The following is a 21,666-nucleotide window of genomic DNA, read 5'->3' as shown; positions in this document are numbered from 1 at the left end:
TGTTAGACTTAATTGGGAATGTGCTTTTATTAGAAAGACAGAACAGCAGATTGGAGAGTTGCAAATTGGTGCCAAAGAAAGTGAGGAATGACATGGGGGGAAAGGAGCTAACATCCTTGTCTGTACACGAGGTGCACAAACTACGATGTCACTGCTGCCCAAAACTTACCTGCTTCAGAAATTGAAACAAAAAAACCCAACAACAACTCAAAACGCTTTTACAGCATCTGCAAACAATTGACTGTTTCCACCAAAACAAACAGATAAACGGTCATTTTGGAGATTACTGTAATCCTGTTACATTAACTAGAACATTGTGTCCCCAAACCCTGTGCATAAGCGATGTAAAGCACCCGGGGGAACATGACATGCGGGGGACAAAAAGAAAACAAGCACAAACCCCCGAGGTTGCAAAAAGAAATGGTAAAAGTGTAAAAAACTGCAGTTCCTATGCTGTCCATTTGAGGGTGACTTCATAAACCAAGAGATCCTTATTAAAGACCATGATAAAATCCTTGTTCTTACATCAGAAGTATTTTTACAATTAAGTTCCAAAAACATTTTTGGTTCCCAAAGATAAATGGTAAATAAACTGTATAGCACTTCTCTAGTCTTCTGACTACTCAAGTTTCCTTCACCTACTTATTCACACACTGAGGTTGCTTTATAAAGTGACCATCAGAAGTTACTAATCCCATTCACACACACTCATATGCCACCCACAAAGCAGTGGAAGCAACTTGGGGTTAACTCTTGCCCAAGGACACATCACACGTGTAACTGCAGGAGCTGGGGATCGAACCCCCAACCCTTCAGTTGACCAACTCTAACAACTGAGCCACAGCTGTTGGGAGTTTTCCATTCATTTGCATAATTAAGAGCATGGCTGAGTTGATTGACAGGTGGGCACATTTAACCTTAAGGCCCACCTTTGTCCCGCCTCTTCGCCTGTTTGTTGGAGTCAGCTTCTCCAATATGGCGTCCCCCATTGTTGGGGTTGCTGAGACGACATGCATGTCCCTACAACTGTTCCAGATGACTTCATGTGTTTTCTCCATGCATCCTTACTTGCTGCCCCTGATCATTAGCAGTCAATAGGAATAAGCCCTCCTGCAGTCCAACCTCTTCTCTGTCCTCTGTCTTCATCTCAGTCAATAGCTGGCTAGCACAAAGCTACACTGACTTCCCTCTGCTACACTTAGGCAGCCAGAATGGTGATGTTCAGCTGATTATGATGTAACCCTCATAGGACTGTTTCCTCTTTCAACATCTACAGGTTGTATTAAAAGATACCCGACATTAATCAATAGCAGTGCAATTCATAGAGGGATGATCTTTATGCTAGGAAGTCAAGTTGAATTATCCTGTTTCAATCTGGTAGCTTCTACTGCCCACGTGAACCCTCCATGAGTCAATAATGAGCTCCAGCAGCGTAATCGATCATGCTGCTCAGGATTAGTGCCCCCCCCCCCATCCCAAATCTTGAGCATAGAAACAATGAAGCATAATCTTCAACCTTCGAAGATGCTTCTTCTCTGGTATTCTACAGTGGCCATATTGAATCAAAAAGTCAAGATTTCATTGTTGCACGTTGATTATCAGGCGCTTGGAGTCCCAAAACTTAAATTTGCAGTGAAAATCTGAAGAGCCTGTGACCAGTAATCGTTTATTTTGTGCACACGAGCTGTGAGCTCCGGTCTCCAGCTGAGGCCCCGCTGACTCCACTAATCATCCTCTGATTGAATCTGTGCTGCCCAGCTCTCATCTGTTTTCTTCTCTGATTGTCTACAGTACTCCAAGCTAGTCCGCCCTACTCTAACATATGTAACTGTTCTCCTGTCTCCTTTATTATCATCAAACGTGAACGTTATAATAGAAGAACACACTCCACAAGTGAAATCAATACGGCTCTCTGCAGATGATGCTCACGCCGGCTGCTGTCTGGTGCTGTTCTGAAGAATGATTTCAGCCCGCTGTTATCTGTCTCTTGCAGACCCCCGGTAGAGGATATCCAGACTGTGCTGAGCCCGGTAGTGAGCTGTGGGCCTCCAGGAGCCCTGCTGACCAGACCAGTGATCCTCACCATCCACCACTGCGCCGACAACGTCGAGGAAGACTGGCTCATACAGCTCAAGAACACACTGGCCATGGGAGAGTGGGAGGTCAGTGCTTTATGTCCGCTGTTTGTGTGTAGCATGTATGTCTGATTAAAGGCAGGGGAGGTAATATCCTCCATATAAACTTTTTAAGGTGTTGGTTGAAATTGTCTTAAGGTCCTGACAGTACTTAATAACTAAAAAGAAACGAACAAAATCTGTCATCTGTAGCAGCTGTACACCAATAATGTCAGCACTCTGTATACTTTTTATAAACCAATCATGCCTCCCTGTCTCCCTGCTTGCTAAAGCACGAGCTGAAATCTGATTCTGGACCAATGGCATGAGTGCATGTAAGTGAGGGGCGTGGCTGAACGCGGACCGCGGAGAAAATGCTACTTTCAAAATCATGCTAGTTTTCAAAAATGACCTTCCCTGGTTTTAATAGACTCTATATGAAGATGGACGGACAAACAGCTGCCTGGGAGTGAAGCCAAACTCTGAAACGCTCCCCCTGCTGACTGGCTGCAGTATAATTCATAAACCCCGCCTCCTCCCTATTAACAGATGGGAAACTATAAAGTACAAAATATTCAAATCTGCAGCTAAACACCTGCAGAGAGCCACAACCATCCTGTTAATACAAAGGCATGACATAGTGTTATTCATACCACAGATATATACACACATGCATTACTGTTATCTACCAAACGCACAGGCTGCTTAAAGTATGCACACACACAGTGACGGATGGAGAGGAGGAGGAAGAAAAGGAGAAAGCTTTCAGTAAACACAAAGTGCCTATAGGCCTGTAGACACGCAGGGGGCTGTAGACTCCTATCAGAACCAATTTGTTTTGCTCCTGCTGTCGTCCCCTTCGCTCATCGTTCTTCTTCTGAGGTTTCTATCCCTCCGTTTTTTACCCTTCGCTTCTCTCCCTTTCCGTTCTCCCATGTCTCACAGCATGAAGTCTCTACCTCAGCAATCTGTTTTTTTTGCGTGTGTGCGTGCGTATGAATGTTTCTGATCCAGTGTGTGTGAGTGTGTGTGTGTGTGTGTATGTGTGTGTGTGTGTGTGTGTGTGGGTGATAAGGCTGTCTTGCAGCATCACTGTGTCTACAAGCCCCCCGTATGCTGTCTTCTGTTGCTTATCACAGCACAACACAATGTCTCTGCACAATTAGCCATGCATAAGATTCTTTGTGTGTGTGTGTGTGTGTGTGTGTGTGTGTGTGTGTGTGTGTGTGTGTGTGTGTGTGTGTGTGTGTGTGTGTGTGTGTGTGTGTGTGTGTGTGTGTGTGTGTGTGTGTGTGTGTGTGTGTGTGTGTGTGTGTGTGTGTGTGTGTGTGAAAGACCAACAGAAAAGAAAAGGGATGGGTGCAGAGTGGGTAAAGAGGAGGAAAAAATGAAAAGTGGAATTTCATCAGGAAGTCGATTTGTTTTCCTCTTATTGCAGCACAACATCCATTTTCTATCAGAAAGTTTTCCCCCCCAAAAAACAGGCAGAGGAGGGTAATTGAATTCCCCTCACATCAGGGGGGAGCAGCCACGGCTGTGATTACCAGTAATAACAGATTCATACCATATTGCTTTCCTACCTCTTAGTATTGATTTGGCTGGCTCATCTGCAGGAACACAACTCCACATGAACTCGGATTCCAAACTCAATGTCGGTGCCACACGTGTGCACGTCTTCCAGATCCATACCTGCGTCCGCGCACGTGCACACACATTACCTCGCAGCCACGCGCGCAAGCACGGCTCCACGCGCGGCTAATTGAAGGTTGAGTGCTTATATAGGAGGAGGAGCAAAGTATGCCTGTGCATCCTCGCTCCATCCGGGGAGACGTATGGATTTACCGTAGCTCAGGCCGTGACACGGAGCGGCACAAAGAAATGAGCAACAGCCAGCAGATGATCACAGAGGGATCGGACCCCCTTCACAGACAGCAGCTCTAAAACAAGTATTATCATTCTCAAAATGGACACCTTGATTCTGCTTTCTGAAGACATATGTACAAACACACACTTGACGTAATCTCCGGTAACTAAACTGTTGTTTGTGACATCATTAGAACTGTTAAAGGACGGATCTGCTGGATGAAAAAGTTCTTTCTTTAACGAACCGAAACTGACTCAAACTCAACTTTTACACTTAGTTGTTGATTTGTATAAAGTAAGCACAGCTCTGAACACATCAGCTGTGTTTACAGAAGCAGAGGAATGCATCAGTTCAAATGAAACAAAAACACTCTGTTTGCATTAGTGCGAATGGCTCCAAATGGAGGTCCTGTTGGGTTATGTTAAAACACAGTATGCAGCTTAATGTCTGTGAGTTTTCAAACAAAGCCAGTGTTCAAATAACGCTCGGGTTTCACTAAAAAGCTCTCCGTGCAGACAAATAAAAGCTTGTTTCTAAATGAAGGTGAAGTGTAAACAGATGTTATCAGCATGTGGCTTTAAAGCCAGAATAACCTGCATTGTCCACAGTCTGTTTATTAGCTCAATTCAACACTGTCATTTGTTGTTTCACAATAAAAGTCTGGGAAAGGTAGGCAATTATGTCCCTGATCCCATAGATAGTACTAATGTGAGACAGAATGAGGGAGGTAGAGTTTGCATTGACAACAAACAAATAAAAGCTTCAAACAGGTGTAGATCATTGATAAGACTTGGCAGAGCATCTGGTCTAAAAAGTGAGGTTTCAGTTTAATCATGGTGGTCACCATATGGGAACTTTTTATCTCTACCTAACTTACTTTATTCTTTATTTTAGACCCATCGGTCCGTTTATACAAAAAGCACAAGAAATACAAATACAGGATATAAGTAATGATAAAAGATGGATATAAATCCCACTTCACAGTTTGTCTGCGATTAAAATACAGAGAGACATTTATACCAGTGTTTCCAGAAACACGATGAATACTTAGTGTCAGTGGGCTGAGTGAGAGACATTATAGGAAGGAAATCAGCCACACACACAAGTATGCTAATGAATGCTGAACCCTCTGAATGAATATAATCAAAACAGATGTTGTAAAAATATTCAACAGTTTGTCAGTATGTTGATCTCTGCTGTTAAAATTGTCTTTTTTTTAACAGTGGGTGTTAATGGGGCTTCCAGGGTTTTAGCAGCCAGCCTCAGGTGGACACTTAAGGAACTGCATTTATTTGCACTTCCACAGTTGCTTCAGTACTTCCACATGTGCAGGGCAAAGGAAAAACATGTAAATGCCCACTTTGCCCACAGGAGGTCACCAAAGTGAACACAACCTCACAGGAGCTTTAAATACGGACATAGATCTGTTTCCAAATGTAGGGAGGAAATGGTTAAATCATAACATTAACATGTGACAGATCTCACATGACAGCCTGGAACATGTGTGTGTGTGTGTGTTTGATCCCTGCAGGACGTGGTCGTGGTGGGAGAGGAGAACTTCACCACCCCCTGCTACGTGCAGATGGACTCTGAGGCGTGTCACATCTTGACTGAGACACTGGGGACGTACTGTCTGGTGGGACAGTCGGTCTGCAAGGCGGCCGCCAAGAGGCTCAAACTGGCGGTCTTTGGGCCGGTCTCCTGCACGACTTTGGACTATCACATCCGGGTCTACTGTCTGGATGACACACAGGACGCACTGAAGGTGAAGTTCTCAGTACGAGCATCTCGTGTAATGAAAAGTGTAACGAGGCTGTAAGAGCACACAAACATATGTACTGTACGTCTAACAGTGAAGGTAAGGAAGAAGTGCTGAAAACTGTTTTTTTTTTTTTTTTTTTTCCTGGGAGACATTCGGTTCTCTCTTTGACCGCCCATGCTTCAACTGCTCCCTGCTTCTTATAGTCCAAAAGTTTGACGAGAAGTGATTTTGTCGAATCATAAACGCGAGTTTATTTCACCTCTAGTCTTTCTGGAAGTTGAGCTGAGAAGCTGTAAACAAAACAGGGTCAGGCAAAGTCAAAATAACGCTGCTTCAGAATTTCAACAAACTCGGGGAGCACTGGAGGGAGCGTCTGATACGGCAGATTAACGCCGGTAATTTATGCGAGCCATGATAAAGTCAAGTGTCAGTGTGGAACAGTCACGCACACGCAGGCACAAAGCATCCAACACACTGCTCGAGCGTTTGAGTCGAGCACGTGTGGCTGGAGAAGCGGAGTTCAGAGGTGGACTTTTTAATGATGGAGACTTTGTGTAGTATAATTGATCGGCTGGCGTTTCAAAGGAGAAGTCTCCGCTGTGTATCTACAGTAGAGCTGCAGCGTAGGAAGATGATAGGAGGGAGGAATTGATTATTTTGAAAAAGGTTGTAGGAGGCATCAGAAGTCATGCTGATAACTTATTCCTCCATCAGAAAATAACTGCGTCCGTTTTGTGTGTGCGTTAATGTGTTCCGTTAAGCATGTTGATTTAGTTCAGAAGCCTGTAAAATATGTTGATGCTACCAGTGTGTGTGTGTGTGTGTGTGTGTGTGTGTTCCTCGTGGTGCATGCTGATGTGTCCGTAGGGCACGGAGAGTTTCTTGGTTCTATCTCAGTGTGGGCTAACGTGATGTACAGAAGTTAATTTGAAAAAAGGATGAGCCAAAATCCCCACTGGACTGTGTGTAATGTTTTATTAACACAGCAGCAGCAGCAAAGTCAAACACGCTGCTTCCTTTTGGTTTCAAGACGAGTCAAGATCATCACATACTGTACATCGGATTCAGAACATCAGTTTGCATGAGCAGATTTTTTTTTCTTCCAATTGAAGGTCTTAGGTTTCTAACTCCAGCCACTACTAGCACTCCATTTGCTCCAGCTCAAGGTCTCGTTCACGAAGCATGCAGCTCTGATGTTATTCAGGTGCAAACACATCCATGCGCTGCTTCCTGCAGTTTGCTCTTGTTTTTGGGGGTCTGATCGTGGGGAAAAAAGCAGTCTGCACCTTTTTTTTTTTTTTTTTTTTTTTTTTTTTTTTTTTTACACGTGGAGATCTCGTGCTGGCAGAGCTAAGAGGAGGAGTGGGGGAGTTTGTTTGTTTTTTTTGCTTTTTTTTTTTCAAACTTCATTTTGATCCTTGGCTGTTAAAGACAAAGCTTCCTCTCTGAATGGAACGAGCACGGGCAGCTCGGAGAAAAAGTCATGGATCATCTGCACAGAACGACCGCCTGGTCTCAGCAGCTGTTTACGCCACTCAGAGTGGGCGTGGCTGTTAGCGGGCGGGCTTTGTTCATTTGACACTTCTTTGCAATGCTGCTTATTTGTAAAGACAGGGGACAGTTTTTTCCCCCCCCAATCAGCTGCGTCTTAGCTCATTTACACATGTGCAGCCATCACCGACACACATGGACGCTGTTTGCTCTGCAGCGTGACTCATTGAACACCGTGCAGTGTTTTTGATTGGTTCACAGAGGCAGCACCAGAGAGCTCACTAAAACACACTTTGGTAGTGTTCTTGAAATTCGAAGAAAATGTTGAAACTGAGAAATAATTTTCTTAAAAACCTTCATGCAACCTTGTATATAATTAGAGCTGCACAGGGAGGCTTTGAGGTCAGTAGAAGTAATTTAATTGTCTTGCATTTAAGATATGCTTCATTTCCCACATCTCACAACAGCACCACTCTGACTCGTGGTGCATTATTAATCCAGGCTTTTATTGAGCGTCTTAATGTCTCTCTTAAGTTGTGTGCAGTTAGCTGAGCCCAGCTTCGCTTCAGTCCAGGGAATACATCCACTGATACGTCAGGATGATCTTCTGGAGAGGACTCAGATAGTTTTCATGTGTTGGTGGTGCTGCTTCCTTCAAGGCAATGTTCAACACAGCACTATCTGCAGTCATAATGTACTCCCTCTACTGATCTATGAAAAAAGAAACGTGTTCAGTGAGCGAGAGTTTTGTCGAAGCAAACTTGAAGAAGAAATCTTAGCTCTTTACTTTGCTTTTTTTTTTGTGGGTTTTTCTGTGCAGGAGGTTCTTCAGATGGAGACCCAGATGGGAGGAAAGCTTCTGGATGAGCCGAAGACTCTGAACTTTAAAGACAGCACACACAACCTGAGACTGTCGATCCACGACGTGCCGCACACACACTGGAAGAGCAAGCTCATCGCCAAATATCAGGTAAGAGGACGCTGCGTGTACGCCGAGGACGCAGGCCCGAGAAACGTTCTCCCACAGCTTCTCACGCACGGGAACATAGCGTGTGCATGATGTTCAATCCATGCAGCAGGTCCTCTCATACCATTTCAAAAATGAGGGCGGTGATGCCGAGGTCAAGCGTTCAGAATGTGGTCAGACGTGAGTCCCATTCAGAGCAAAATAAAAAGCCAAAGGAGTGAAAGCAGCGTTAGCAGCTTGCTTTCCTGGTATCACGGCTCTTTGTGGCGATGTTAAAGTTTTGTGAAGAGTGAGAGCGAGGCCTTTCGTGTTTGATCGTTTCACAGCTAACGTTTCCGCGTCGTGTCTTTTCCCCAGGAGATCCCGTTCTACCAGGTGTGGAGCGGCAGTCAGAGAAGTCTTCACTGCACCTTCACCCTGGAGAGACTGAGCCAGGCCACCATGGAGATCAGCTGCAAGCTGTGCGTACGGCAGGTGGAGGGAGAGGGACAGATCTTTCAGCTCAGCAACACACTGGAGGAGGTGAGCTAGCGGAACGACGCACACGTTTTCGAGCCGCTGAATGTCTGTATGTGTACGGACACCGACAGGGAAGAATGTTGGATGAAAGGAAAAAAAAAAAAAGGTTCAACACAGCCTTTTTTCCAAGCACACACTCCTGAACATTTCTGGACACTCTCCAGAGTTGCTCTTGCATCTTGTCAGATGTTCCCTCTCAGATGGGATTGGGGTGTGTGTGTGTGTGTGTGTGTGTGTGTGTGTGTGTGTGTATGTGGAGCTGTGCTGTGCATGTGTATTCACACACTAATATTGTGTCAGTTTGAATGTACAAAGTCCTGATGACAGCTAAGTTATGACTAGTGTACAATGCTTACAACATGAAGCAACCAAGACTGACGCCATGATGACAGTTTTGCCTTTATGTCAAAGTCAGTCGATGTATTCACACTCAAAATAGGAGAGATGAAAATACTGAGAATCAGAATATACCCAAGCAGCTTCATCACATGCACAACGTTTGAGCCAGTCTCTCATTGATTACAGAATCTCAATGTCATCACCTTGCCCACTCACTCACTCGCTCGCTCACTCACTCACTCACTCACTCACTCACTCACTCACTCACTGGGAATTTTCCTCAGTATCAGCTGCAGCTTTTTCACATCAGCTTCGCCCAACTTCCAGTGGAAATGTTTTCTCGGGGCCTGGCAGGAAGATGGTCGGGTAAAAGCGGGATGAAATGCATTCACACATGCAGCTGATCCAGAAGAGGTTGGAGATGGAGAGAGACTCGTGTGACATCCCTAACACTGACTTGTTATTCCTACAGTCCGGCAGATCAAGTCCTAAAGTCTTCAAGTCTCCTGCAGGCAGGCGCACAGTCCGTGTTCCTGCCATGCTTCTGTGACTGTGTGTTCAATCATTCATGAAGAGGCTACAGGGTCACATAACACGAGTGGAATAGCTCATCTTTGATTTTGCTGGCCCATGTTACCAGTCACTGAATGTGTGTGTGTGTGTGTGTGTGTGTGTGTGTGTGTGTGTGTGTGTGTTGGTCAAGGTCACACTGTACTTTTGGACTGTCACTGCTCTGAATCCTCCCGTGGTGTTCAGAGGTGATAGATATCTGGGGATCTACAGTAGAACTGTTAACCCCTGTTTGCAAAGGGACGCTGACAGCAGAGAGCTGCAGAGTGGAGTCGCTGCAGCAGCAGGGACACATCTGCCCACATCTGGACTGCTCCAGCTAATAAAAAATACATATATCTCGCACGGCTGCTGCTTGTTAGAGATTCATTATGCACATGCATAGTGTATGTTTGAACCTGAATACCATCAGTCCTCCATGATTAGTGAATAACACCATGAGAAGGAGCAATTAGTGTGAAAAAATGGGGGGGGGGGGGGCAATTAGCATCCACAATCCATTGTTAGTGAATCAGTCCTTCAGTATACTGTAAGTCTTCTACCTCACTGTCCCATCTTCCTCGACTGTTTGTCTCTATAGCTTGACTGGCCATATATTAACATTCACTTTTAAGATAGTGCCTTTATTGTAGAGAAAGGACAATGGACAGAGTTGGAAACCAGGGGCAGAGAGAGTCAGGACTGACATGCTGCAAAGGTGCCGAAGGTCGGACTTGAACCCTGCCGCCCGCTCGAAGGAACAAAGCCTCCTTACACGTGCTGCCTGCTTCCTAAATGTCCTTAACTTCTGAAGCGTTAGTTAAGTTGTTTCTATGTTAAAGTTTTCTTTAATCATCAGTCAGTTCATTTAGAGACACATAAGTATGTCCAGCTGTTGGCTAATCTGTGTCTCACTGGAGCTCCTCATCTTCATCGTTCTGTAGCTAGAATACGTTAGAGTCTCTCGCTTTCACATCGCTTTCAACGAAAGTTAGAAATTAATGCTTTTTTTAAAATCACATTAATCACATGCTATTTTGCTCCTTTAGGCTCACCTAAGGAAAGCCTCCGCAGTGTCTTCCTGTAGTCACAGTGATGGGAAAAAAAAGACCCTGCTGAGCCGTTAAGTGGATCCTTTTCACCCACACAGCTCAGCTCGGAGTCAGAACTAAACCCACCTCATGACAGCAAACATTTCACTCATTTACCGTCCTCTTTAGCTGTTTTTATTTACTTCTGGTTTATAACGAGTTCTTTTTTTTTTTATGTGCTTCTGATCTATGCTCCGTTTTGCATTTCAAAGTAAAAGCAGCTTTGTGTTCAAACAGGAAGTGAAGCTCCCCCAGCTAAAGACAGCACAAACACATAACGTCTTACATAGTTTGAAAACGATCCCGCTGTAATGAACTGTCTCATCCGGAAGTTTTTTTTTTAGCACTTTTTACTCGAATGTTTTCCTTTCTTGATACAGCTTCTTACAAACCACACCACACAGCCTGTCAGAGGGCTGGAGCTGCAACAACACATTCTACATTAGCACTTGTGTTTGGGCCAACGACAGATATGTCACAACAATCAATTTTTCTTTAGGTGATCAGCTGTAATCCATTTGAAGTAGGCGTTCTCTTTTCTCACTAAATAATTATTATGGTCACATAGGATGTTTGGCACAGCTGCTAATTAGAGCTGAAGAGCTGCAACAATATCCACTGAATCTCTGTGCGTGAAATAAAACAAGCTGTAGAGCCTCTTACAGTCTGCAGGGCTGTGCATGTTGATCGATGACATGTGAGGAAGGTTTCAAGCGTTTGTTTTGTCAACTAAAAAAGTCACAAATGTCCCTCAGTATCCATCAGCCAGGCTCCGGCCGCCCAGAGCTTTCTGCTGTGAATTGGGGCTAAGTAGTCGCAGTAAATAGTAATCAGTCACATCAGCAGTGGCACTTGTTGTTTCCCTCTGTCAGGCCACATTCATTAGAGCGAGTGGCGGCAGATGAATGGGATGAAAGTTTAGAGAGAGACAGATGGACAGAGTGGAGAGAGAACGGAGCCGAGGAGCAGATCTTTGTGGTCGCTTCACGCTCGTATTAATGACGACATGTTTCTGTGATTGGTCGCAACAAGACAGGCAGCAGAGATGTTGTCACTCTGCGAAACCCATAAAAAACTCTTTGTTTCTCTCACACAGCTGTCAGTAAAAACTCTGCGGTCTCTTTAACTCTGATTGGCCGACTCTCCTGAAGCCCGGGGAGGGTGTGTCTGTTAATCTTGGTTTCGTATCGGGGAACTATCGTGTGATTTGCAGAATGAGCTCTTTAGCGCCCTCTGCAGATTTATCCTGGGATTACATACATTTACGTCTTGAGCTGAAACTTTGCCTGATAGGTCGACACGTCCATCCCTGTCCTCCAGTGTTTATACTGATGATCTCACACTGTACAATAACAAGGTTCTGTATTACTAAACACTTTCAAATGTTCACATCGCTTCATCTGCTATCGCTGTTTTCTTTGTGTTTCCAGGAAGTCCAGTGCATAGACACGTCCCTCATGGACCCTGCCAGTAACATCACCACCTTAGTCGGACCCCATGCTTTCCGCATTCCCCTCTCCATCAGACAGAAGCTATGTGGCAGTTTAGATGCTCCGCAGACGAGGGGCAACGATTGGAGGATGCTGGCCCACAAACTCAACCTTGACAGGTGACACACACACACACACACACACACACACACACTTGTGCACTTATATATGTTTCTCCTGCTCGCTTCCTTCAGGCGCTCTGCAGGGTTGGAAACATCATTGAGATAAAAACTCTTCTCAAAGTGGTCCGTCTCACTGATTTGACAAAAGACGATAAACTGAGTTGATATCTGTAGAGTGGAAAGTGACTTTTTCAAGAGAAGTTCAGACAGGTTTCTGAAGAGAAAATAATTCTGTTTATCACACTGCAAAAACTCAAATGTTCTTATTTCTTCTTAAAAATCTATCTTGACACAAAGTATTGATCTAATTTCAAGGAAATGAACTACTACTGCAGTGGCAGCTCTTTTTACTCACTGAAAGCAATCCAGGCCCAATGGTTTGCTTCTAATGTCTTTAAATAAGATGTTTTCTGGATTTGTCAGGTGACTGAGACTTGTTTAAAGTAGTGCCTGACCGGTATGGAATTTCTGGCGCCAATCCTAATATCGAAGTTTGGTAGAGAAAACATCGGATAGCCTACCTATAGATCAGCAGATATTTTTCTGAGCTCTTTGTTCGATCAGTGGAGATCGACGGATATAGATTTACACATTTAGTGTGTTGATCCCTCAGTACGGTGTAACGAAGACAAGATGGCCGCTCAACTGGAAAGTAACAGCTCATGTATGTGCGTCACAGCTCGACACTCTGAAGAGTGATGATGCTTGTTGGAAATCATATAGCGCCCTCTGCTGGCGTAATACAATAAAACTCACATGAACTTATATATATGTTAGCATATCTGCAATAAAATTAGCCGATACCATCTGTCCAATTATTCACCAATATCGGCTAATATGACTGGCTGCCTGATTAACATGTAGTAATGAGATGTTTCAGACTAGAAATTAAACAAAAACAAACCGTCTTTATTTAAAGGATAGGACAGTGGATAGGGTCAGAGGGGGGAGAGAGAGAGAGAGAGAGAGAGAGAGAGTGGGGAATGACATCGGAGAAAGGAGCCATGGGTCGGATTAGATGAGGGCCGACGATCCAGATTGTATTTTTTTTTTTGCAGTGTATCTTATCTCTCGCAGCACATCAACATAGAAACAACTAAATCACAGCCACAGCTAATCGCATTAACTTTCTGCAACTGCTGAAACAATGAAAACACATTGAACATGCGTCTCTCAGGAATTCAGACCTCTGCAGTTACACTTCTTCATATATGATTTCTTCTACTGAAGAGTCTGCATGTGACTCACAGGTAGCATCTTCAGTCTCCCCGTCCCCAGATGTTTGTCTGGATGATTCAGTCTGCAGCTTCATTTACCAGCAGCCTCCCAAGCAGAAGCAGACATGGAGAGGATAAGTGGGCACAAGTGCACCTCACCGTCCCGACGGGCCGCCAGCTCATGATGCAGTTTGTTTATGTGGGCACAGAATATTCCAGATCCGTGGGTGAAAAATTAGACGGTTAGCCAAATTGTTGTTTACTTCCACATTTCGGCTAAAAGCTGCTCTTCAGAAGGAGCACGATATAATAGTCTAACATGGAAACACCATCTCTGCTCCTGTATCTGCCGCGTCACGTCTGTTTGACTTCAAAGTATGACTCAGAGCTATTTTCCCCCCACGTAACTTTCATACTTGATAAACACAGTGAGCAGTACACACACACACACACACACACACACACACACACACACACACACACACACATTCGTCTAACTGCTAGTGTTTGGGTTCATTATTGTGACAAAACCAGTTAAAGGAAATGCTGGAAAGGAGCACACGCGAACATTAAAATGTGGATCTTAGCTTGGAGTTCACTAAACAGCAGGATGCCACTTATCTCCTCCTGCAGACACACGCAGGCTGTAAGAGAAACAAAGTCATGAAAATAGCTTATTAGAAGTTGTGAGTGAGGAGAAAAGCTTGCACAAAAGAGGTGAAGAGACGGAGAGGAGTAAAGGAGAGATGGTTGTGTTTTAACAGAACAATGGGAGGAACAGAGAGTCTCTGTTTTACCCACGTGTGACTCTGAAGGCTTCTCGACCGACGCAGCCTGGAGATCATTGTCACAGATGTCTCACGGAGTCAGACTCGTCCTCTTCCTCTACTGCGAATTCAACTCTCAGCAGCTACACTGAAAACTGTCCTATGTGTCGACTCCTCCGCACAATCTCCCCATGCTTTCACTCCCCTAACTTCTTTGAAAGATACTTAGTGGCAAAATGTTCGATGGGGGTTTATGCCATTTGCTAGTCAGAGCTAAAAAAAAAAAGTCATGTAAACGGTTTGGATTGAATCTTAGTTGGGTTGTTCAAAAGGAAAACTCAGTGATCAAATGAGACAAGCTCAGGTTACGACAAACAAGCACTCAGGTGTGAGATGTTTTCTTTTTGTAGCACGAAGATACGGCAAGGCAGCTCAGAGTGCTCCAAATAGTAGAAGAAACATTTACAGAATCATGAATTGAAATTAAATGAATGAATTATTACTAGTTCATTAGTACTAGTACTATTATTAGTAACTGAAAACTGGAAACAGGTGCAGATGACAAAAAAGGATGTATTGAAAGTCAAAAGGAAAAACAAAAAACGTACGACTCAAATAAAGCTAAATCCAAAAATGTCAAAAACAAGGAGCCACAAGGAAACGGCACAGGAAGCCATGAACGAACATCCAACACCACAAAGGATAGAAATGAAAACATGGAAACCTAAACTCTGAAACACAAAGATAAATACGTTTTGAATTCAATTATTTTGCATTTCAAACAGGCACAGTTTGTCTTCATTATGAATTTAAGGTGAGGGTTTACTTCTGTTTTGGATACAGACAGACAGTTCAAAGGAACGGTGAAAAGTTGGATGCCATGAGCTGCTTATTACTTTCAACCTGTCCACTTAGCTGAGTTGAGTCGATGGGGTCGTTCGTTTTCATCACCGTGACGCCAGGAAGACGCTGTGGCGGCTTATCTACGGTGAACTTTAAGGGATAAAGACGCAAGACCTTACTCCCATCATGATCAATGTGTTGACATTTAAAGCCCTGATTTAAATATAATGAGCAACAAAATAATACAATCATTCTCTCTAATTGACCCTCGATCCTCTCTCTGATTTCTGCAGGTATCTGAACTACTTTGCCACCAAGTCCAGTCCGACGGGTGTGATCCTGGACCTCTGGGAGGCCCAGCACTTCCCTGACGGAGACCTGAATGAACTGGCCGCTGTGTTGGAAGAGATGGGTCGCCACGACGGCAGCTTCGCCTCCATGACGACGGACCACTGACGAAAAAAAACCCCAACGCAAAACGTGGTCACCATGACGACGACAGAACTCTGGAGACGGTTACGTGAGAATTCTCTTCGGTCGACGCTGCGGCTGCGGCTGGGGTGACGGCGACGGAAGGATAAGATGCAAGTGAAGGGGAAGGTGTCGGCATGGTTGAATACCACGGTTGCCATGCCGACAAGAAGTGCTCGTACTATGTGTGCATCTGTGTGTTTTTAATTGGAGCCGTGTTGCAGTGTCGTTTGTGACCGAAGTGGAGAAAAACCAAACCTACAAAGTCGATCAGGAACAAACGAATCATCAAACACCGATAAACGGACCTTGTTTAGTGTAACACTAGTTGTTCTCCTGCTGTTACTTTATACTGAACAAAGAAGCAGAGCTGCAGAAGAAGACAGAGGTACTGACCTTGAAAACCTCTAAAGGAATGGAAGAGAATGATGAAGGGAGAGAGCATAAACTGATTAGGGAGGAGTGGGAGAAGGTAAAGCGAAGATAGAAAAAAGAGAGAGAGTGATCTCGAGCCTCTTTAGTTAGATGAGAGTAAACAGAGAGAGAAGCTAAACTGATTACAAGCGGGAGGAAGGGAGGGAGGGAGGACGTAAACATAAAATGATGAAGGGAGCCGCAGGTGATGATCTGTAAGAACAGGATGGAGAACAGATAATGAGAGAGGAGAGAGATAAAGATGTAATCCCTCCCTCCTCCTGCGAGCCTTGGCTGTACGTGTTTGCCAGTACAGTTTGTTGTCTTTATATCGTTTCCTAGGGAACACTTTATGTATTCTGCTGTCCATATGTGTGGATCATTTCCTGCTACACAGTGAGTATCAATCAGCCGTCCTGACCAGAAACAAGCCCCGGACAGAAGGTTTGGATGACATCATTAGGGGTTCATGCATTCTTGTTGTGTTATATAATCAGTTTGTGTTTTTTTGTTAAATGATCCAGAGTCAGGAAAACTCAAAGGACAACGTCAAATACAAACTGAGCTCTGATCCAAAACAGATCCAAACCTCACAGAACAAAGGCTGATTTCACTCATAGAAACAAAACAAAACAAACAGATGTTTACATGTGTCAGAGGTCACATATTATCCTCCTTTTTTTAACATGTTTAAATTTGTCTCGGAGCTCCTGAAAACAGGTCTGAAGTTTCTTGAGATGAGTCCACTCTGATCCTGTATTTCTGTGTCTGTAGCTTTAAATGCAAATGAGCTGTGTCTGACCACGCCCCTTTGGAAGGCTCTCCCGCTCCATGTCCTCTTGTTTACTGTGAGGAGGCAGACCCAGAGGGCAGAACAAACACCTAGCTGTGGGAGTGTCACCCACCTGGGGGAGGGGCTACTGCCCTTTGTGATGTCATGAAGGGAAAAGGGCTTGTTTGAGCTCACGTTTTCTAAAGAGTGAAGCAGGAAGAAGACGGAGAGGATGGACTTTTCCCATAGCTGGCAGTTTGTAGACAGACTAGGGACACATTAGCGTTCGAAAAACATAGTTTTGCATAATAATTGACTTTTACTTTCACGTGTGGTCGTCAGAGCTCTAAAGTAATACAACCTCCAGAATTCATGTCTTTCTGTCTGTGAGAGAAATGGAACTTTTAGTTGCATTTCATTTTAACTTTAAGGAGACACAACGGCAGCGTTGTCTGTTTGGAGGTACCTTTAAGACCGTACTTATGACAAACAGAAGACACACAGATTGATTCACTTGCTCGTCAGACTTTCATTAAACATCTCCAGAAGAGAACGGTGCACAAATGTTCGTTTAAAAGAGTCTGTATTGTCTACTTATAAAAGAGAGTCAGGGAATGGCCTCTAACATGAGAACAGGCGTCATCGTGAAGCATTAAAACCATCATCTTCAGGTTACATTCAAGTGTTTTCCGCAGTGATGCTGAGCTTCGATTTCTTCCGAAAGAGACGTCGTTTGAAATGCCTGATGGGAAATCCCCGCTTTGGCTGCCACATTAAGTAAACCACGACCGCTTATCCAGGCGTCTGTCTGAGGACTGATGGGGCTTGTTTCTGGAGAGGGTCCAGCTCAGAGGGAAGGGCGAGGGAGGATATAGTTCAAACTACAGGGGTTTTGAATACGGTGATATACAGAGTAGAATGTGATGAATAAAAACAGCTGATATCATTCATTCCTGCTTTACAGGTTTGATTGTAACGTACTCAAAATATATATATATATATATCCTATAGAAAGAGATATATTTCTTTCATTTTTTTCTGTCTCAGCAAGTTGGTTTTTATTTGTGATCATCACAGTGGCTTTGCTGGTCACTAGCGCCATCCAGTGGCTTCTGAAGAATGACAGCCTTTATTTTGATTGTCTGAAATGTGTAAATACATGATTATCATGTTCATTTGAATGACCTTGTATCAGCATATTTTTTGTTCAGTGGTCATTATGTGTTACTTTCATTAACTTTGTTATTATTATTTTAAGTTTTTGCCATGTTGATGTGTTTGTTTTTGGGTGTGGGTGTGTCGGCGGGTCAGATCTGTAACATATCAGTTAGTTGCCCCTTTTATCAAAAATCACATTTTCCGTCAGCAGCTAACATTCCAGCTCGTGTTGTATTTGTTGATAAAGTTGCGATTCAGAGCTTGAAACATCACAACAACTAACGGGGGCTCGTGTAAAATGAAGTGTAATATATTTGTGTTTAACCAAGGCTGACGTGCTAGCGTTAGCATTAATGTTAGCATTGACTCAGGTTGACAGTGTCTGAAGAAAACTACATCAAGCCAGCTTAGAGGAAAGAAAAACAGCCTTATCTTTAGTTGCTTTTCAAAAGTTGACAAAAGCCCCAGGGGACTTGAACGCAACACGAACAGGGCAACAGGGACATTCAGATGAAAGGGAGTACATTTAAAATATTTGATTCGATTAGTTGAGATTCTCTGAACTATGGAGAGATGCCATATGAAGCTGAACATCACGTCTAGAGGAGAAACAGAGGAGGAACACTGTAAAGAAAACGGTCAAAGCTGGCCGAGTTAGCAGCTGTACAAAAGGTCAGATCTTTCCTCTTCGTGACAGATCTCATCTTGTGGTTGCCCACACAGGAGGAAACCTTGAGGCATTGATTTTCCACATTGATTTTTCTCAATGCGAGTGAAAAATCCGACCTCTCGTATCGTTGCAAAACGGAGGCCTGAAGGCCTCAAAAAGAACAGATGTTTGGATTTCAGACAGCCTTAATGAACGAATTAGAAAATTGTGTGGTGAAATGACGGAGTGGATGTTTTGTATGTTTTCAAATGTAACTGCTGATGTCAGGTGTGAGGAAATCAAAGGGAAAGGGGAGTGTACATTTCTTTGAGGAGTAAAAGCCTAGAACATCAAGCCATCACTTCAAGTTTGTTTCAGAACAAAGACGAACCCAAAGGTCATGACGATATCTTTCATACGATGTGATCAGGAACATCTGAATGCAGGATACAGGATCGCTTTTTCACTGCGTGCACGGGCACAATCAGTTAAAAAAAAAAAGAGACGTAGGTTACCAGTGTCTGTGTAACTTTGCTCTAGAACGTGCTCCTCGCCATGTTTTCAGTCTGCAGTTTACGGACATGACAGACTGTTTGTGAGAAGGAGAGCTTTCACACGAGGAGAGGCCTCCACAAAGGAGATCCTTCGGGATGTGGAAATGAAGAAAAGCATTGTGGAGAAATCAAAGTATGTACAAATATTTTCTATGCGCAGTCTGTACAGTTGTGTACTGTCAGCTATATTTGGCAAATTTGAGAATAATAAAAAAAAAAAGAGCAGTACAGTTAGATACTAGTTTGTATGTTTCCAGTTTTTTATTTCCGTTTTGTTTTCCTGTTTTGTAAAAGCGGTGTCTACTATGCAAACTTGGCATTGGTTATCATGATAGAAGTCTATAACTAGAGCTGTTATAAGTGCTTGTAAGTGCATTTTTATCAGGGGTGATTTGATTAGTGCAGGGTAGTGTTGGTCCATTTTCGCTAATTTTGGCACGCTTCATGATTCTTGCTGATCGCTCGCCTCTCTATCTCCTCTAATTGTTTTCTGTACAAAGTGTAAGAAAGAATTTTTAAGACAATTAATAAATTATATTTATAAGCAACGCTGAAAAACGACCTGTGTCTGTGGTGGCTTTTTTTTTTGCACACTTTTTTCACCTGTATTAAACTGGTGTGTGGGATGCAAAATTCTCTTTTTCAATGTGTCCTGGCCAAGACTGCAGCAGCACAAACAGTTCCACACAAAGAACAAACATTGCACCATAATGGTCTAAAATGACACATTCAGTAAATAAACAAGTATCAGTGTTGGAGATGTTTCTACTGTAAATGTTCAAGGAAAGGAAATTGTAGAGTTTGTCAGACAGCGTTTCAGATCACACACCGGCCGACAAAACGTTCAGTCTTGTTTATGTTGTGTTAGCAGGTACAGCCTTCAATTTACTTTCTATGTTGATACTTCTAAAAGGCCAAAGAGAAGCCATTCCCTTGATTTGTAAATGTCCGACATACGCTTCTTTCAGCGTACAACATCACAGAGATGAAAAGGGGCTTATATATATATATATATATATATATATATATATATATATATATATATATATAATTTAAAAAAAAAAAATTCTGGTGTTTTTGCAGAACCTTTTGTCAGACAACCTCTGTAAACTTCAGTCTCCAGTTTACAGACCAGCTATTTACTGAGGCTTATATACAGTATAAAACATTTATTACAAATGTCAGATGACTGAAAGACTAAATCTACTGTTAAGCAGTTTATGACTGTAATATTTATCAAACTCATACGCCCTGTTCTGGTCCTCGTCACCGCCGATGTTTACTCTTCTGCTAGTAGAATTCATATAGCTAAACCTCATTATTTTACATTTACCATTAAAAAAAAAAACAACAAATGGTTACTAGTTATGAGCTGGCCAACCAAAGGAATAAAAAAAAAAGCAGCTGAAAAGAAGAGTTGCATATTAAACAAATCTACTCGAGGTATGATTTCACAGAGTGAAAATATAGAGCAGGAAAACAAGCATAATATGATCTCTTTAACCTTGAATGTATACATTAGGTTTGCAATACCCTTCTTTTTGCTCCACTTTCCTTGTATGAAATTCATATTTACAGGCATCAGACTCAATAACTAGCTGGGGGAAAATAGCATGTAGGAGGGTAAGTGGAAAAAGAAAATCCTTGTGGTGTCATTGTTTAACATGCTGTGTGCCCAGCAGCACCGGTGGGTCATAATGAGGCGAGGCTCCTTTTTAAAAATGAAGAAAATATGGAGAGCATGTCTTAACAGTAAGAAGCACTGCCGAGAGACTTGTTAGTATGCCCCTTGTTCAGCCACCACAAACTGAGCATCCGCCATGTGGAGGAGTGGAACACTTTATTGGACAATGTTCAACCTTTTACTGGATAAAAACACACTTTTCCACGACACTAGGTGAAGATAAAAAAAAAGGCACAGCAACCAAAGAGAAGGAAAGGACATGTGGAACAAAATTATTCTGCATCAGTGACTGATCATCTGCATATTTTAATTGGCATAGTGGTATTAAAAAAGAGTCTAAAGGAATGGAGTTATGCCATTTTGGCACAATCTTAACAGGCTTTGCTCTGATAGCAATGTAATGTGGGACAACAGTGTGCAAACTGTGGGACTCAAAGGTGTTCAGACATTACTGTTCAGGTTTCCTCTTACTTGACAAGAAGCTAAAAAGATATATTTTAAGGAGTGTGCAGGAGGGTTATCACAGTGCCAGAATCAAGCGAGGCAACAAGAACAAGTCTGAGGCACCCGATGTTGGGTCACTTCTGTTTTTTTAAATCACCAGAAACTGCAGGCAAACTCCTGTAAACTGTCTAAATTAAATTAATAATCTAGAAGTCGGAAATCTGGGAGATAATCAGGGGAGAGTGCATTTACAGTCCCCCAATGCCACAAATTACAGAGCAAAAAATGTTAGACTCTTTTTTGCACTTGTTTTTATGCAAAAAGGGATTCGAGAAGTCAGCGTGCCAAGCTGTGAAACCGAACTGCTGCTCTTTCGTTCGCTCAA

The 21,666-nt window shown here is 43.2% G+C and overlaps 1 protein-coding gene across 2 annotated transcripts in view; it reads left to right on the top strand.

The window, feature by feature from the left end:
- The window catches only part of LOC306828405 (netrin receptor UNC5C-like), a 209,507-nt gene extending 189,793 nt beyond the window's left edge, over window positions 1-19,714 (top strand). For both annotated transcript variants that reach the window (XM_079350869.1, XM_079350868.1), the window contains 6 exons: window positions 1,994-2,162; window positions 5,510-5,743; window positions 8,052-8,201; window positions 8,556-8,720; window positions 12,127-12,305; window positions 15,429-19,714. In XM_079350869.1, the coding sequence (XP_079206995.1) occupies window positions 1,994-2,162; window positions 5,510-5,743; window positions 8,052-8,201; window positions 8,556-8,720; window positions 12,127-12,305; window positions 15,429-15,591 (1,060 nt within the window). In that variant the 3' untranslated portion in view covers window positions 15,592-19,714. The remainder of the gene's footprint in view (window positions 1-1,993; window positions 2,163-5,509; window positions 5,744-8,051; window positions 8,202-8,555; window positions 8,721-12,126; window positions 12,306-15,428) is intronic.
- The last annotated feature ends 1,952 nt before the right edge of the window (window positions 19,715-21,666 follow it).

The sequence above is a fragment of the Symphodus melops genome, assembly GCF_947650265.1.
Source record: "Symphodus melops genome assembly, chromosome: 1".
Classification (NCBI taxonomy): Eukaryota; Metazoa; Chordata; class Actinopteri; order Labriformes; family Labridae; genus Symphodus; species Symphodus melops.
The sequence above is the reverse complement of the archived record's forward strand: the minus strand, read 5'-3'. Positions and strand labels throughout refer to the sequence as shown.